Source organism: Loxodonta africana, chromosome 4 (genome assembly GCF_030014295.1).
Source record: "Loxodonta africana isolate mLoxAfr1 chromosome 4, mLoxAfr1.hap2, whole genome shotgun sequence".
NCBI classification, from domain to species: domain Eukaryota; kingdom Metazoa; phylum Chordata; class Mammalia; order Proboscidea; family Elephantidae; genus Loxodonta; species Loxodonta africana.
In genome coordinates this window covers 136,475,623-136,493,997 of record NC_087345.1, presented here as the reverse complement: position 1 = coordinate 136,493,997, position 18,375 = coordinate 136,475,623, and the positions used below count along the sequence as shown (strand labels likewise).

The following is an 18,375-nucleotide window of genomic DNA, read 5'->3' as shown; positions in this document are numbered from 1 at the left end:
CTTTGTGTATGTTTCTTTAAGGAGTCCTCTCTAGCATGAGGTCAAACAGTAATCCCTTTTTTCTTACAGTTTTAGAGGAGTATTGAGTGTTAAATCTCTCAACTATCTGGAATTTATTCTTGTGTGGCATAAGGTAAGAATACAATTATGTATTTTTTCCAGGTGGTGAAGCAATTATCCCACCAGCATTAAGAGTCTGCCCTTTCTCATTTGATATGTGATTTTCCTCTCATCTACCCCCCCACGCCCATATTTGATCTATATGATAATTTCCATAGCAATATTATACCTAGTAATTGTGGCTTTGCAATTGGATATGTTGTAGGGTGAATATCTCCTCTTGTACATTTCTTTACAATAGACTTCATGTGTTAAAGCAGTTTGAGTTTATAGAACAATCGTGCAGGATGTCCACGGAGTTCCCAAGCCCTCTTCCCCCTTCCCAGTGTCCCCTATTCACATCTTACATCAGTGCGGTAATTCATTACAATCGATGAACCGGTGTTGATACATTGTTAACTGAAGTCCATAGTTTACACTAGGGCTTATTCTTTGTGTTGTACAATTCTGTGGGTTTTGACAAATGCTTAATGGCATGCGCCCGCCATTACTGTCATACAGAGTAGTTTCACTGCCTTAAAATCCCCTGTGCTCGGCATACTCACTCCTCCCCGAGCCCCTGCTAATGCTGCTGACCTTTTTACTGTCTCCTTTTCCAGGATGTTACATGGTTGGAATCATAAAGAACTGGCATCTTCCACTCAGCAGTATGCATTTAAGTTTCTCTGCCTTCATAGGTTTATGGCTCATTGCTTTTTACTGCTGAATAATATTCCATTGTATGGATGTACTATAATTTATTCACCTATTTAAGAACATCTTGGTTCCCATTTTTAACAATTATGAATAAAGCTGCCAAAAACATTTGTGTACAGGGTTTTATGTGCAAGTTTTCAACTCATTTGGGTAAATGCCTAGGAGTGTTATTACTGGATTGATTGCTAAGACTATGTTTAGCTCTGTAAAAAACTGTCAGACCGGCTTCCAAAGTAGCTGTACTGTTTCATTCCCACCAGCACAACAAATGAGAACCCCTGATGGCCCACATCCCCCCAGCATTCGGTGTTGTCAGTGGTGTGGATTTCAGCCATTCTTTTAATAGGCATGTGGGGGCAGTGGTGTTTCAGTGGTAGAATTCTTGCCCTCCGTGTTTCCTCAGCTTGGTGAGATTGCCACTCTGCCTGGGTTGCCTCTGCTCCGTAGCCATCAAGTGCCTCTAAGGCAGAAAGCTGGGGTGGTCGTGCGGCTTGGCTTGTGAGTTCCCTTTCTCCCGAGGATCATTTGTGCTGCTCTGTACCTGAAAACAGTTGCCTCATATATTTTGTTCAGTTTCATGGTTCTTTTGGCAGGAGGCAAGTCTAGTACCAGTTACTCTGTCCTGGTGAGAAGTGGAAGCTATGTAGGTTTAAACGTATATGAGTTACAGTGTGCAAAACTTCGGTATAAACAGTAAGTACCTATAGAAATGTTTTAAGTGTTGTAACGACACTTTGGTCCCACGAGGATTTATAATCATGTAGACAAGACAGGTTAGGCTTGAAATAGTGGAAACCCTGCCTGAGGTTCGGTATCTGGAGCTTCTAGCAGTCAGATGTATATAATGTATCATAAAACTCCCTACAAATATATATGATGTAGTCACATTTTGTCTTCCCTTACCCTCTCCCATCCTCACCCCATTGTGTTGTGTTAAAAAGCTTTAAGTTTTCTTCTCTAAGGGAGGACTTTTTTGTCATGAGAAAGGAAATCTCCCAAGCCTGTGGAGGGAAAACATCCACAGGACATCTTTTTTCTCCTTCGATTTGAATTCCTCTTCTATGATGGAATGAAGGCCCCTTTACCCCCCCAGTGATTATTTTGGTATGCCTGCATTCTTATAGATTATCAGATTTTAAAGTCCTTTGGACCAGAAACAAAATTAAGAATCATTTGTTTCTTCTGCTTTTTGCTTCTGGAATACTATGGAAGGATAAACTTCATAAGCAGAGGCCAAAATGTTTAAAAGCAAGGCCTGGAGAGTACTTCTCAACCAGTAATTACAGTACCTGCCTTTGGTTGGAAACTCTGGTGGCTTAGTGGTTAAGAGCTAAGGCTGCTAACCAAAAGCTGCTAACCAGAAGGTCGGCAGTATGAATCCACCAGGTGCTCCTTGGAAACCCTATGGGGCAGTTCTACTCTGTCCTATAGGGTCGCCATGAGTTGGAATTGATTCCACAGCAGTGGGTGGTTGTTTGCCTTTGGTAAGTCGTTTTTATGTGAAAATAAATTTGGCCTGTGCCCTGTATTTAACCTGATGGTTATCCTTGTCTATAGCGTGGAGGACTTTGGTACTGAGACTCTTACAAGGGACATAATTAAAATAAAGTTCACTCTGTAGACCCTGTCAGAAGGTAATGTGAACACCAGTGAAAACAGTGAACCCTATCGTAAGTTCTTTTACATTAATTCCTAAAAGGGAGAAGCTCACAGCTCCAGTTAGATAATGAAAAACTAACTATTGACTTGAGCTAATGTGAACTGAAATAGAGAGAGATATAAATGTGTAATGGGCATCTTCGCTTCCTGTGTTTTAGTAGCCTTGTCAGAAGAAGGAATTCTCATGAAGAGAAGGTATCGAGATTCTTTATCTTGGCGCCCTGCCATCAAGTCCACCAGGCCATAACCTTGCGCACTGGTGGATTTGAATTGCCAACCTTTTGGTTAGCAGCTGAGCTCTTAATCACTGTGTCACTGAGGCTCTGCTAAGTGCATAGCTTCTGGTTTCCTGGGATATTGATGTTAAGTCTGCATATATTTTTTTCAAATAAAAAATTTTCTCTCTTTGAAGGAAACATGTTAGAGCTAGAATGATCAGATATTCATTATTGACGAAATTTCATTGTTTTCTATAGTTCTGTCTAGATTAATCAAAATTGTTGAGTCTAGAGTCTGCTTATGAATGGAAAAAAATCTTTGAATATTTAAAAATTCTGATAACTTTTCAAATTAGGTTTCTCTGTATTTTCTCAATGCTTCCTTCCCATAATCCCCTTTACCCTCATATTCTGACATATTTTATGTAGTAACATGAAAAGAGAAGCTAACAGAAGCTGAGATGAATTTTATTTTTTTTTAAACAGAAGAAAAAGATGAGGTTACATTTTTTTTATATAAATATAGAGTGATAGGCAAAATCTTTCAAATAAATAAATAAATATTGCCACATGCTAAGGGACATGGGAATTGTTGGGGTTACATTGGCTTTGCCAAAGAGAACACCGGTGATGGTGGTGGTGGTGGTGGTTGTGAGATACTACCAGTTTTCTACCAAAGTCCTTTTGGGATTTTCCATCTGCTTATCAGTATTATAGAGCTTCCAATAGTTATGCAGGGTAATATCTCCAATGGGAAATAAAAAGTATAAAAACAATATTTGCCACACACTGCTATACGATGCTGTACATAGTTTTAGTGTTTCATAATATGGTCTTTCAAGTTCAGCTTAAAATCATCAGGGAAAAACAGTGTCTCTGGTAAGTAAATAGAAGGGTCAATTTCTAAGGCTTGCTCCATGATGGCAGTGAAAAAAAATAAAAGGTGACTTGGAATAAGCCATTATTTAAGTCTACTTTGCTTGTTAACAGTCTGCTCTCTAGGAGGTCATTTACGTAGAGGTAGGAAAATGGGCCCCCCTTGTAGGAAGACTTTAAGTCATGGGGTAAGGCTAGCATGAGGGCTGAGCATCAGTCCCACTCCTCTGGTATTCCTCAGCTGTTTGGTAAGTGAGGCTTTATTTTCCTCAGGACAGAATTGGAGCACCTGGGACTGAAAGGTGTCTTCATTTAATGCCCAAGAATTCCCAAGTGGATAGAGCCCCCAAATGTCAGCTTAGGTTTGTTTCAACTAATTCCATAGCCACAGCTCTAGAGTGCTAAAGCGATTTCGGTCAAGTGTGCTGGCAGTGTTGTTTTTTTATAACTCCTGCACTTTGATATTGGACATCCTTTCCCCTAGCCCTCAATGCCACTTCACTTAGAAAAGGGACAGAACTCAACAGTCTACAGAAAACCTAACCCAGAGCAGCCCCATTGTCTCAAGGCCCCTTCCCCGTAACAGTAACATTGGATTGCTACTCAATCTGGAATTAGTAGTAGAAAAAAAATTTTTTTTTCTTTTTTATAGGTATAAAAAAAAAGAATAGGTATAGGCTTCATTAAATGCCTCTTAGGAAGAGTTTCAATTTTATTTCCATTTTGGAAAACAAATCCTAGCTGAGTAGGTTTTAAAGAACTGACACTAAAGCTCTTCCTTAGGCCAAATTCACTAAAATTGAAGATGAGAACATCTTGTGAGCCACTTGGGAATGGAGCAGGGTTATTCTCAGCTTTCTGGCTTGACACAGAGGAAGAGAGCATGACAAGGGGTTCCCGCCCTGTCAGGGAGGTTGAGTTTTCTAGCATGATTTTTGCCTGAGTTCACTGAGCATTTAAGTTTTGAGAGCTTTTTCACAGAGATGCCCAAGGAAGAACAAAGCCTTGAAATTGGGATTTTCATCAACTTGCTTAGTTCAAGTGTTAATGTCCTAGGTCAGGGTTTGCCAGCTCACATGCTACCAGGGTCCAGGCACATAACATAAATGCATGGAGCAATGTGGAAGCTGCTGGTATTGCCTCTTCCCCACACCTTGAAAGTAGTGAACTCACTAAGCCATTGCTCTGTTTGGGCTAAATTGGTTAGGAAGAGAGGCATAGGGAAGACAAATACAGAAAAAGCAATCCCTTCTCTCCCCCTTAATGAAAGGGAATGTTTTTAGTTTACCTGTTGGGGCTTCTTATTCAGAAAGGTGGTATATGTGGGATGGGGAAGGTGGTGAAACTCTGTTACTCAGGCCTCAAACATTGACTCTCAGGGGACCTCTTGAGGAGGAGAATGGAGAGAAGAAGCTAATCCCACACATCACCCCCACCTTCCCCTTCCTTGGAGCATAAAGGGAACTAGTCTCTTACAGATGGTTTAGTTGGCTGAAGGATTGGTTAAAAAGTATTCCTTTCTGGTTTCCCTAGATGAACTTGGGGAAGGGGCGGCACCTTTCCACACCTATCCCACCAGCATGTGTGTTGACCCTATTGCTTCTGACCACTCCTAAAGGGTCATTGGCCACCACGCTGTTGTCTTCAGCACTCAGGAGTTCCTGGGAGCAAGAAGCTGGAGCAGGTGTCATACGGGGCCGGGGCTTCAGCACATTCAGTGGGTCCCGTTCAGAGTCATCCTCGGCACTCCGGGTGTGCCGCCGGGGCTTGGGGGTGTTGAAGTAAATCAAGGGGATCTCATTCCTCCGGGACAGGAACTGAGAGTAAGGTGGTGGGTTCATGCCTGGCAGGAAGGCCTTCTTCACGCGACCCAGACTGACCAGGAAATGATGCTGAGGAGAGTGATAGACGTCATATCCATTTTCCAGCGTCCAGTGTTTGAACCTGCAGTTCTCTGGGTTGAAGTAATGCTGAAAGGGCAAAAGTGATGTAGGTAAGGAAAGCGAGCATGAGCTCCTAACCCCAAACTCCTTCTGAAGCCCTTGGGTGTTCATTATGTGTCAGCCTTTGCATCTATTGTTCATGCCTCTCAACAACAGCTCCATTAAACCAAAAAACCAAACCAGTTGCCACTAAGTTGATTCTGACTCATGGCGACCCCGTGGGTTCCAGAGTAGAACTGAGCGTCACAGGGTTTTCAATGGCTGTGACCCTTCAGAAGTAGATCACCAGGCCTTTGTTTCAAGGTACCCCTACGTGGATTCGTACCTCCAAGTTTTCAGTTAGTAGCTGAGAGCTTAACCGTTTGCTCCACCCAGGAACTCCACAGATTTATTAGGTAGGTACTACTTAATCCAATTTTCAGCTTCCTTTTGGGTAAAAGTGATTTTGACCAATGCTTTCCAAAATTCCCCAAGGACTGAACATAGCTGCTCCAGCTTCCAGGGAGTGGCAGTCACCAGGGCCTTACAGCTCATTTCCCAGAGAAGTGGCCTGGTGGGTACATGGCTGGCTTGGCCAGTAGCTGAGAGAGCCAGCACACTCCTTGTGTTTCTGGAGGGAGGGCTATCTTAAATACAACATTGTTCCTCCCACTCTCTACCTTGTTGAACCCTCTTCTGGCTGAAAGTTGTCATGGGTCTGTCTCCTTACCTGGAGAAATGAGATGGGATAAAGTCTGTAGGGTCAAATAGAAATAAGGGTACCCCCATCAGACAGACAGTGTAGTTCGGGGACTAGGGTCATGAACTTCAGCAACAGATGACCTGGGTTTGAGTCCTCACTCCGCCACTAACTGGTACCTGGTTTTATTGAGTGCCTACTTGGACCTTTATATAATGTTATGGATTAAATTGTATCCCCTTAAAATATGTGTTATAAGTCCTAACCCCTGTACCTGTGGTTATAATCCCATTTGGGATTGGGTTCTCTTTGTTAAATTAATGAGGGAGTATCAATGTCGGATATGTCTTGAGTCAATCTCTTTTGAGATATAAAAGGAGAAAATTAAGCAGATGCAATGCCACATGAAGATCACCCAGGAGCAGAAGCTCAAAAGAGACAGATATCTTCTCCCAGAGCCAACAGAAAAAGCCTTTCCCTAGAGTCAGCACCTTGAAACTGGACTTCTAGCCTCCTAAACTGGGAAAATAAATTTCTGCTTGTTAACACCGCCTACTTTGGTATTTCTGTTATAACAGCACTAGGTAACTAAGAAACATATTATTGCATTTAATTCTTGAACTCTATGAAGTAAGTATTTTACAGATGAGGACTATATGTTTCTGTATTTGTTCAACAGATACTGATTGAGGGTCTACTCTGGACCAGACACTGTTGTAGGCGTAGGGACGCAGCAGTGAGCAAAACAAAAATTCCCTGCTCTCATGGAGTTTCTAGTGGGTATGGCTGGTGGCGAGAAATGGCTGAGTTAAGCAGCCCTACAATTTTACTATCTCAAAATCCTTTGGAATATGCTGACAACTTTAGTTTGAGAAATTTGTTTGCTTTCAAATCTGAATGACCAGTTAATCACAATTGGGGCAGACATAACTAGAGATCTTTAAGCTGGAGGGGGTTTCACAGGTCTCAAGGTCCACCTCTGCACTTTCTCCAGGTGAGGATTCTGAAGTTGAGTGATATGAAGGTCACTCTTAGAAACAGAATCAAGAAGACACCCGTGACTTCTCACCTCTTCTAATGTGCTTTCCTCAACAACATGAATTTAGTGACTTGGAGACCTACTGCTGCATACAAGATGCTGTGTTAGATGGGGACCAACAGGTCATACAGGAGAGACGTGAAGAACATGGGTTCTAGAACAAGACTGCCTAAGTTGAAACCCCAGCTGTAAAAACCTGAGCGTTCGATACTTAGACTGAATAAAGTACTCAGTGAAAACAGACCACCAAAAGACAGTGCAAATGGAAACTTTAAGCTATCAAAGTCTATGTTCTGTCAAAGCAATTCAGTATTTGTTTGCAAGTGGTGACCGGCACAAAAAAGGACTCACCGATCCAAAAATGTTGCCTCTGAAATCCATACAGAGGTATCTCCTACTCATCACCCCTGTAATCACCACGAAGCCGGCCTCCTCTGATCTGATTATCAGGGCACCTGTGGAGAAAGCATCCTTGTCAAACACTTGATGCATATCCAGTTCTCACCTTCAAGCACTTCCTGAAACACACCTTCATGAAATCTCCCTGGGAAGATTTTCAGAGCAGTGATGACTGCACAGACCTTCTCCTTGTACTTACTTGTTCAGGTCATCTCTTTTGTCCTGCTGCATTTGCCTTTTGCTTCATCTTCTTGCCTTGCGTGGCACTGGCTGAGCTCCCGGCCTCCTTTCACCTGCGCTATAACACATGCTTCTCTCTCCGCCTAGAGTGTCTTTACTTTCCCCTCCTTTGCCTGGCTAATACCTCTTGATGTTTGTGGTGGTGGCCATGTTCTTCCAGACCTTCCACTTTTGTGATTTTTAATCTGTACCAAGATGTTTTTCAAGCATTCACTTTGTATAGTCTGATTCTCCACTCAATGCTGAGCAGTAGTCTGTGATACAGCCATCAGCAAAGATTTTCTGAGCATCCATTGTGTGTTAAACACTGGATTAGGATTTATCTCTCACTACCTTCTCTGTTCATTGAAGTCTACTCAACCTTGAAGGAGCCCTGTTGCGCAATGGTTAACCGCTCGGCTGCTAACCGAAAGGTCAGTGGTTTGAACCCACCCAGTGGCTCTGTGGGAGAAAAGACCTGGCGATCTGCTTCCTTGGCTTCCGTAAAGATTACAGCCTTGGAATCCCTGTGGGGCAGTTCTGCTCTGTCCTGTAGGGTTGCTATAAGTTGGAATCGACTCGACAGCAAGTTTTTCAACTCATCCTGGAAGGCTGGGTTCTAATGTCATTATCTCTATGAAGATGTTCCTAATCCCCCTAAACAGAATCAATTGTTCCTTTTTGTCTAGCTCCCTCAGCACAGTGCCTACACCTCTATTATGTATTTCACTCGTCTTGGGTTAATTCAGTTTACATATCTAGTGCCTTCCTGAGAGTGAGCCGATAGGAGCTATTAGGAGCAATGTGTATATACTTGAATGCATGGGATTTTCTTCTTGGGACTCCATCAATGTCTTTTTCTCAGTTGGCGGTGCCCCCTCCAGGTTCAGTCCCCGATGATATTTCAATGTCCCCTCTCAAAAATGAGTCTCAGACAAAGGCCTGAAACCCATTCATACTGTTGCTGTTAGGTGCTGTCATGTCGATTTTGACTCATGGCGACCCCATGTGTTACAGAGTAGAACTGCTCCATGGGGTTTTCTTGGCTGTAGTTTTATGGAAGCAGATCAACCAGGCCTTTCTCCCATGGCACAGCTGAGTGGGTTCAAACTGCCACCTTTTAGGTTGGCGGTTGAATACAAACCATTTGCACCAATCCATACCCATTGCCATCGAGTTGATTCTGACTCATAGCGACCCAATAGGACAGAGTACAACTGCACCATAGGGTTTCCAAGGCTGTAATCTTTACGGAAGCAGACTGCCACATCTATCTCCTGCAAATTGGCTGGTGGGTTTGAACAGCCAACCTTTTGGTCCACAGCCAACCGCTTAACCGCTGTGCCACCAAGGCTCCTTTGCTCTACCCAGGGACCTTAAATAATTGTTACATTTTAAGTGTGACTTCTCATCATGGGGGCTTGCATTTTTAACAAGTATCAATACCTAGTTACATAACTGAAGTCTGAAGCTCTTTTGTGGTGAGGGTACAGCTAGGTCATACCAAACCAAAACCCCACTGCCATCGAGTCGATTCTGACTCACAGTGACCCTATAGGACAGAGTAGAACTGCCCGATAGAGTTTCCAAGAAGCACCTGGTGGATTCGAACTGCCGACCTCTTGGTTAGCAGCTGTCACACTTAACTACTACACCACCAGGGTTTACAGTTAAGAGTGGTATAATTTGAGTAAGATGTCTGTCCCAAATGCTGTTCAGCTACCCCAAGTTTTCTGTTAGAATATTTAGGTCTTTGCGGCCACCCTTAAAAACCCAAAACCCATTGCTGTGGAGTCGATTCTGACTCATAGTGACCCTATAGGACAGAGTAGAACTGTCCCATAGGGTTTCCAAGGAATGCCTGGTAGATTCGAACTGCCGACCTTTTGATTAGCAGCCATAGCTCTTAACCACTACGCCACCAGGGGTTCCTTGGGGCCGTTAGAGGGCCCCTATTGATAACAACTTTCATTTGCCTACCAAAGAATTTCTGAGTGCATTTTATTTGACTCACAGCCTCAGGGAGTTAGGCAAAGCAGGGATTCTAAGCCCCTTTTCTACAAATGTACCTTGCCTCCCAAAGTCTGTGCCTAGTAAGTGGTGGCGCCTGATTTAAAGCCCAAGGCTTCTCCCCTCCCCATGTAGGCTCAATACAGCTGCCTTTGAGGAGAGTAAGCAGGCAATAATTAGACACTAGCTGAGTACAGAGCTTTATGGACTGAGATTGGAATGATTTGGGACACAGGAAATGAAAGTGGGAGCGAACCCAGAAAGCAGAGAAAGGAAGAAGACCAAAGAGAAAATTTAATTTGTTTCCAAGTTTGAGGGTTAGCTATGAGATTTGGAGTCAAGTTGTCCTCCAGGTCATTTACTACCTGTGTGAGGAGAGAAGGTTCTGGAAGGCATGTGGGGACGTGGGAGGGGCACCATTACTCCAAAATGGTGTCTGCTTATGTCTCTCAAATGTATGGCTAATTTTGTGGTAAGCCCTGAGAGAAACATAAGGAACACATGGGAAATGGTTTCTGTCCTGATGAATTTTCAGTCTAATTGGGGGAAAAAAAATACTTATTATTTTTTGAGTGGTTGTTCTCTAGATACTTTACATATTTTAAATTCTCAAAACAACTTACATCATTAATATGATTATTATTATTGGTATCTTAATTTAAATGATAAGGAAACTAAGGCAGGATTCAAACTCAGGTCAGTGACCCTAACATCCTCTTCTCACTCCCTGTTGCTTGCCTCCAACAGAAATCATACAAGTATGAGAAGACAAAAATCAAGTGCCAAAATAAATACTGCAGGCCATGGGAACCCCAAGTCACGCTGCCCCTGAATGGACCAGGGAAGGGGCACTACCAGGAGTCTTGGATTCTGCTTCCAGCTCTGCCACTTACTAACCTTATAAAAAAAAAAAAAGAACCTTATAGCCTTGGGCAATTCATTTCTCCAGCCTCAGTTTCCTCAGCTGTAAAATGAGAATAATGGTAGCTGTTCTGCCTACTTCATAGGGTTACTCTGAAATCAAATGGGATGATTGTAAAAAGTGACTTGAAAGCTGCTGAGCAAATGGAAGACATGGTATATTATGTGCTGACCTGCCATTTGGGACAACCTCATACCTGGACAGCCTGGAAATGTATAATTAATTAAGAGAAAGAAGACAAAACAAAATTAAACAAAAAGCCGTGCTGCCTTAATGCTTGGGGTCAGCATGGACAGTGTGTACGGCACACCAGTTCCTAGTTTCCCTGGGCAGTTCCAACAGAAATTGGCCTGCAGGGTAACTGTGAGCAGATACTATGGAGGGTGCACCGATTCTTGAATCAAACTGACACACACAAAACCCAAACCAAACCCGCTGTTGTTGAGTGGAGTCCAACTCATAGTGATCTATATATAAACTGACACAAGCCAACCTGAAAGTTAGAAAATCTAAAAGAGGAAGAATTTCTTCCCTCTGCAACTTCAGAGGACCTGTTTTCATAGTCTCCGCAGATTCAAGGGGAGAACCTGGCAGAAGGAAGGAACAATCACTCTGGCTAGAACCACAACCCGCTGGAGGGGGGCAGACTCCATGGACACTTCCTTCAGTGACCGAGGGTATCTTTATGCATGGGTCTTGGACAAAGCATGGGATTTGGGGTCAAGTGGTCCTCCAGGTCATTTACTCCCTGTGTGACCTTGAACCAGATATTTAAGGTCTTTAAACCTCTATTTTCTCATATGGAAAATGGGGATAGTTGAAATATTTACCTCATTTGGTCATCTTGAGGACGTAATGTGATAATTTCTTATCCACTATAAAGCACTTTCTAAACGTTAGTAATTACTATTACCACTTCGCCTCAACCTCTGCTATCACAGTAGAAAATTATCTGCTCCATTCTATTCTCAAAGCCAATAAACGAAAAATAAGATGATAGATGTGAAGTGCTTTCAGCTCCTCAAAAGAAAGATAATATTATGAAGAAGGATTAAAGAGCTTCAAGTAAAGTCAGTTCCAATGGGGAGGGTGGAGGAAGTTAAAGACATTAGAATCTAGGAAGTGATAGATAGTAACCAGGGGTAATAAGCATCTCTTTTCTTCTGTTTCCACACAGAGAGGATAATGGGGCGTGAGAGGGTGGTCTTGTTCGTATTAGGAGGTATAGACATTGGAGGGACCCCCTGAGGTCTGTGTTTGTGAACCCCAAGGAAGTTAGAGTCTCCAAGGCAGATGGTTTCATTTTGTCAGAAACCATTAACTGCTTAGGTTGGGCACTGAACCATTAGTCAAGAATTTACTAAAGCAACGTAATCAGATGAGCTAGATTTAACTGAAAATGTATAATTAATTAGGAGAAAGAAAGACAAAACAAAATTAAACAAAAAACAAACCAACCCCACGCCCTTCCATTAGCGTAAAAGTGTTCATTTACATTCCTTGATGAGGTACTTACAAATCCTTCTTCAGTCTTTTTAAGCTGTTTTTTTTTTTTTTTTTACTGCCTATCCATATGTATCAATGTTTCCTTTTGGGTAACTTTTTATGTTCGTATATACATTTTTTGTTTCCTTTTTTTTGAAATACACGTTAATGGATTTGAATGCTACAAAAGGTTTCATGTACCAGGAAAAGTAGGTCTCTATGACCCTGGGTTCCCCTCTGCAGCATCTTTCCAGAGACACACTGCTTATCTGGCATCTATATCAGACAAAATAAAATCAAATTTCTATAAAAATATCTGAAATCCATTCAGTTCATTTTGCTTCTTCTTAGTCTTTTTAAGGCACTTCAATGAGTACTTGCTGGGGCCCTCTGGGCCTGACTCCTAGTAGATATTTGAAGAACAAAGTTCTATAATTGAGACTGCTCTCTAGGTAGGCTGTGCTCTGCACATACCGCATCACTCACTGCACCACCCTAGCCGGCTTGGACTGTTTTACTCTTTTCTGGTTAAGAAGAACATGTCTTTGAGGGGGTCCTTTCAGCAAAGGGATTCCATGATTCTTGGCAAGTTTCTGTCTATGGGAATGAAAATGATTTACCATAATCCATTCTCCAGCATTCTAAATCGCGCAGAGCCTTGCGGTAGAAGTAAGGATCCCCTCTACTAGAGGTGCAAAACTGCATTTCCTGTAGGTCTGATAATGAGCTGGGGGACAATATGAGATGAGACTATGAGGTCCTTCAAGGCTGGGGCTGTGTCTTCTTTGAGTCGATTGTGACTCATAGCAACTGGTATATTAGGGTTGCAAGGCATGGGTTGGGCTATAATCATTATGGAAGCAGACTACCACATGCAAATGCCGATCTTTCAGTTCGCAGCTGAGCACTTTACCACTGTGCCACCAGAGCTCCTTTCAACCCTGAATAGGTGTGTACAATGAGCCCACCTTTGAACACGTAGCTAACTGATCGACTACTCGGGACTGTGAATCTACTTTCCACAATCTTTAAAAGGGGTCTCTGGGTGGTGCATGTGGTTTACGTGCTCGGCTGCTAACCTAACATTAGAGGTTCCAGTCTACCCAGAGGTTCTTTGAAAGAAAGTCCTAGTTATCTACTTTTGAAAAATCAGCCATTGAAAATTCCATGGGGCACAGGTTCTACTCTAACATACATAGGGTCACCATGAATCAGAATGGCTTGATGGTAACTGGTAATTTTTTAAAAGATTCCAGCTATTGATACTGAGTGGATACATTTCAGCTCCACAGAGAAGAATCATCAACTCATACCAAACTGGGCACCTCTGAAACACCCAGTAAAACTGGTCGGATGGATGGATGAGTGCGTACATAGGTGTATGGATGGATTCTCAGAGGACAACCTGATCCAGGTTAGACTCTCCAAGACAACACATCTGAACAATCTGTCTTCAATACTTTTTTCTTAAGAAATTTTTATAAAGCCGGAATACTAGACTTCATCTATCTACCCTGAGTTCATCTATCCTTATCCTTGGTCTGGTGCAGGAATCTTCTTTACAACCTCCCTAGCTAATCCAGTCCAAAGCTCATGAGCTCAAGCTCAGTGTCTATTGCTTTGTCTGGTTTCTTTTTCTCTCAGCCTCCTTACCTTTCTTTCTGTACAATCTGACTGCTTGGACAGGGCAAAAGGAAAGGGGCTCCTACTGTGGGAAGAGGAATTTAGTAAACACTAATTACAGAGGTGGGAGAATCTTCCCCCAGGGTTAAAGACCACACAAAATAAGAGGATTCTGGCCAAGAAGCTAGAAGCCTAGATTAGCCTCTGCCTTTCTAGCCCAAGGCACCCCAAGCCCCTTGTTCTGGATGGACAGGAGAGCTCACCCTTCTTCCCAACCAGAATCCCCTACTCACTGTAGATGGTCTGGTCCGGCGTACCATCCACATGGCCGTCCTTGTGGATCTGCAGGTGGTAGCTGTTCCTGGCGGTGGCTGTGTACAGGTGGGTCAGGCCACCCCAGCTGGAGTGGAGCAGCGGGGAGGCATTGGGATAGGCTCTGACACTGCACATGCTGCAGGCACTGCACAGGGTGCAGACCCAGAGCCTGAGGCGGGCCCCCAACATCGCGGCTCTCTGAATGGCTGGAGCCAAGTTTGAAATCTGACACTCTCCCTGACTCCGCTGGCCTGTGCCTTCCTGGCCTTTTTCTCCTCTTCTTCGTTGTGGATATCTGGAGTGAGGATCTGAGGCTGGATTCCCTCCTTTTTTCCCTCGGACTTTTAAAGGGTAGCAGCATGACATCAAACAGGAAAAACTCCACTGTCCACATCCTCTGTGTTGTAATCAGCCCATTTGAAGAGAGTGCAGAGACCTCTGGGGATCACGGGAGGTACTTGGGTTCCAGACATACGCGTGCACGCGCACACACACACACGCACATCCCTCAATTTCAAGCCAATGCTCCAAAAAGTGAATGTGTGGGCAAAAGTTATCTGCAACTCTGGGCTGGGTTGTCTGCTGACCTATCCCACTTCCACCAGGAAATGTGAAGGCAGCCAGCGGTTTCGAAAAAATCCAGCTTCAGTCATGTAGTCAACGGACTCCTACGCAATCAATCTCCCATCGAGTCTACTCATTTTGGTTTCTCCAGTCCTTTTAATTTCAATCAGCAGGTTCTTATCCAGCGCCTTTTCTGTGCACAACACTAAGTAGGTATTTTGAGAACCAAACCCAGTTGCTGTGGAGTCAATGCCGACTCATGGTGGCCCCATGTGTGTCAGAGTAGAACTGTGCTCCATAGGGGTTTCAATGGCTGTGAGCTTCTGGAAGTATATCGCCAGGCCTTTCTTCCGAGACGCTTTTGGGGGCACTCAAACTGCCAACCTTTTAGTTGGCAGCCAAGCATGGTAACTGTTTGCACTACCCAGTGACTCCAGGTATTTTGAAGGATGGAAAAATACATGACACCATTAGGCAAATGGCATTCCCTGAGACCCCCGCCTCATGAAAAACATGGATGCTGGGAGCCGTGGTTGGAAAAACCAAAGTTGCCATCTTGTGAAGATTTGAAAATGGGACGAAAGAAAAAAAGGGCATATGGTCACTGATGTTTTATAAAAAAAATGCCAAGATTTGCTTTCTCAGTTTTCCCAGTTTGGACTGTCTAGGGCAAACAAACTAGCAATATTGCTCTCTCCGATTTTAGGGAGACTAATTCAGACATCTTGGGAATATTGGAAGGTTGCTGGCCAAGCAGAGGGGATGAGAACTCAGGAAGGGTCCCAGGGCTGTAGGACAGGGTGTCCCCACAGTCCGTGTCTACCAATGGGTGCCCTGCTTCTGTCACTGGACACTTTCTTACAGATGCTGCTCACAGGTGTGCCCATTGGAAAGCTCCAGGCTGATGTGGGGGACTAGTTCTAGCACATATCATCCAATGGGAAGGAAGCTACTAGAACACATAGAGGAAAAGCATGTATACAAGCAGACTGCTGCTCTTCCACGTTCCCACTTACTGAATGCATACCACATACAGCCACCAGGCTAGACATCCTGGTGATGTGATCCCTGTCTCAAGGAGCTCACAATCTCATGGAGGAGGCAGACAAAAATAGGTAACCATAACACAAAGCATAATGTGACGTGCAACCATACCAAATGCAAAACAAACCCGTTGCCATCGAGTCGATTCCAATTCATAGTGACGCTAAGAATAGAGTAGAACTGCCCCATAGGGCTTCCAAGGCAGTAGTTTTTACAGAAGCAGACTGCCACATCTTTCTCCCATGGAGCAGCTGGTGGGTTTGAACCAATGACCTTTCAGTTAGCAGCCAAACTGGGGCTAACTGCGCCACTAGGGAGCCTTTGCAGCCATACAGGTGCAGGCAAAAAGAGATGGCATTTGTTACCTTACATTCATACATACAGATGTTTATAGTTTATAAAGTACTTTCACATGTATTGGCTCATTTGAACCTCACTGGAACCCTGTGAGACAGGCTGACTGGACATTCCAAACCAAAACCAAACCCGTTGCTGTCGAGTCTATTCTGACTCATAGAGACCCTATAGGTCAGAGTAGACCTGCCCCATAGAGTTTCCAAGGAGCACCTGGCGGACTTGAACTGCCAACCTTTTGGTTAGCAGCTGTAGCACTTAACCACTAAAAAAAAAAAAAAAAAAAAAACAAACCACTATACCACCCAATATTTAAGTTTTATACACGAAGAAATGGAGCTCTTCTTGGGTTCTGTCTAGAATCACAAAGCAAATAAACGAGAGAGCTGGGACGAGGTCTTCGGATTTCGTAGGCTGTTTCTCCAATTATAATCACAGCAACAACAATACATATTGAGAATTTACTTTTCCACTTACTGTTCTACCTGCTTTACTTATAATAAGTCATTGAGTCTTCATAATAACTCTCTGAGGAGGTGCTGCTATCACCTTTATACAGATGGGAAAACTGATTCATACAGAATTGAAATAGCTCGTCCAAAGATAACCTCTAACAAGTAGATGAGGTTGGATTTGAATCCAGGTAGTCTGACTCCAGACCTCCCAACCACTTTGCTAGAAGTACAAACCGTCACCAAGCTACGAGCTGGGTAAGAAAGTGCAAGCAGCAACGAGACAGAGTATCCCTTGTTTCTTCTCCACGCCTTTACCCAGGATTTGTCTCTAGGAAATGCCGACTGTGCTTGTCTTTCCAGGGCTAGATAGAGGATTTATGACATAGATAGAACAGTCCTCTCTTATAACAGCCACAGAAGAGTTCATAAATATAGTACCACATCTTAGCTAATTAAATAAATAGCTAGCGTTCAGAATTGAAATGCAAATCATTTAGGAACATTTGCTAATTGATAACCCTGCGTTTCCTTTTCTGGTTAAAAGTGGTAGAGAGAAGAGAAGTACCTGTGAAGCAATCAGCAGCTATCGCGAATGTTCTCTGCAAGAGAGAAGGAAGGGTGGGTCTTAAACGAATTAAAATGCAGTACAAACCAGAGCTTCAAACCAGTTTGTCCTGGTTCAAACCCCTGCTGAGAAGGTGCATTTCCACCCCAGGTATACTGAATCAAACCCCCCCAGTGCCGTGGAGTCGATTCCGACCCATAGCGACCCTATAGGACAGCGTAGAACTGCCCCATAGAGTTTCCAAGGAGCGCCTGGATCAAAATTTACTGTTAAAAAGACCCCTAGGTGATTCTTATGTATAACTTCCTGGAACTTGTTAGAAATGCAAATTCTCAGCAGGGGTTTGAACCTGAATGAACAGATTTGAAGCCCTGGAACAAACTTATACTCAAGGGGCTGACAATATAATTGAGCAGAGAAAATCTCTGTTGAATACAAGGCAGTGTGTGTTGTTAGTCGCCATTGAGTTGGCTCTGGTCATGATGACCGTATGTATAACAGAATGAAACGTCGCCCTGTCCTGTGCCATAATTCGAGCCCACTGTTAGGGCTAAGTGTGAGAGGTGCTAAATTACTAGGACATAAAAGAAATGCTAACGCAATTCTGAAAGGGGAGAGAGCAGGGTGGGTGGACGTTGGGTCAAGGAGGACTTTGATAGGAAAGACTTGAGGGGGCTTTGTAGGACGGACAGAGTAAGGGATCTCCCAGCACCTGCCAAGGCACCGTTGGGAGGGACTGTCTTGGGAAGGAGGATGTGGTTATTTACTCGGTTCCTGGAGCAATTGGGGTGACCTCCCTGGCCACTTTAGCTTGTCTCATTAGGAAAGAGAATTGATGTGCTAGCTTATTCCACTCCAAGACTTCCCTTCAAGAAGCAGCCCTGAATGCCTACCCGCTGGGTCTAAGGGCAGAGCAGAGCTGAGGGGAGCAGGTTTATTCCTGAGGGGAGCAGGGGAAGGTGGAGGAGCATTCCATTCTTGGCGAGAGTAAAGGAAGATACGGAAGATCTCAGCACAATTCTTCCTATCTGAGATATGGAAAAACTGAGAGAGGAGGCCAGGATTTGTCTATCAGCACGTAGAGACTGCCTAACTTCCAGCTCTTGGCTGAACTCACTACCAGAGTTTCTCAAACCTGGCTGCCCATTCAAATCACCTGAGGCACTTTAATAGTCACTACCCCAAGACTT

The 18,375-nt window shown here is 43.6% G+C and overlaps 1 protein-coding gene across 1 annotated transcript; it reads right to left on the bottom strand.

Annotated features, from left to right (window-relative positions):
• Positions 1-3,094: 3,094 nt before the first annotated feature.
• FGF23 (fibroblast growth factor 23) lies at positions 3,095-16,345 on the bottom strand. Its single transcript, XM_003410629.4, has 3 exons — positions 14,182-16,345; positions 7,582-7,685; positions 3,095-5,539 (listed from the first exon to the last, which is right to left on the bottom strand). Exons 1-3 carry the CDS (start codon positions 14,567-14,569, stop codon positions 5,099-5,101), a joined length of 933 nt encoding a protein of 310 aa, XP_003410677.2. The 5' UTR covers positions 14,570-16,345; the 3' UTR covers positions 3,095-5,098.
• Between the last annotated feature and the right edge of the window lie 2,030 nt (positions 16,346-18,375).

Coding starts and splice junctions, on each gene's coding strand:
- FGF23 (XM_003410629.4), bottom strand. CDS start 14,569: ATGTCATGCTGCTACCCTTTAAAAGTCCGAGGGAAAAAAGGAGGGAAT. Junction 7,686..14,181: donor GCCGGACCAGACCATCTACA/GTGAGTAGGGGA, acceptor CTTTCTCCACAG/GTGCCCTGATAATCAGATCA. Junction 5,540..7,581: donor GAGGCAACATTTTTGGATCG/GTGAGTCCTTTT, acceptor TTGCCCTTTCAG/CATTACTTCAACCCAGAGAA.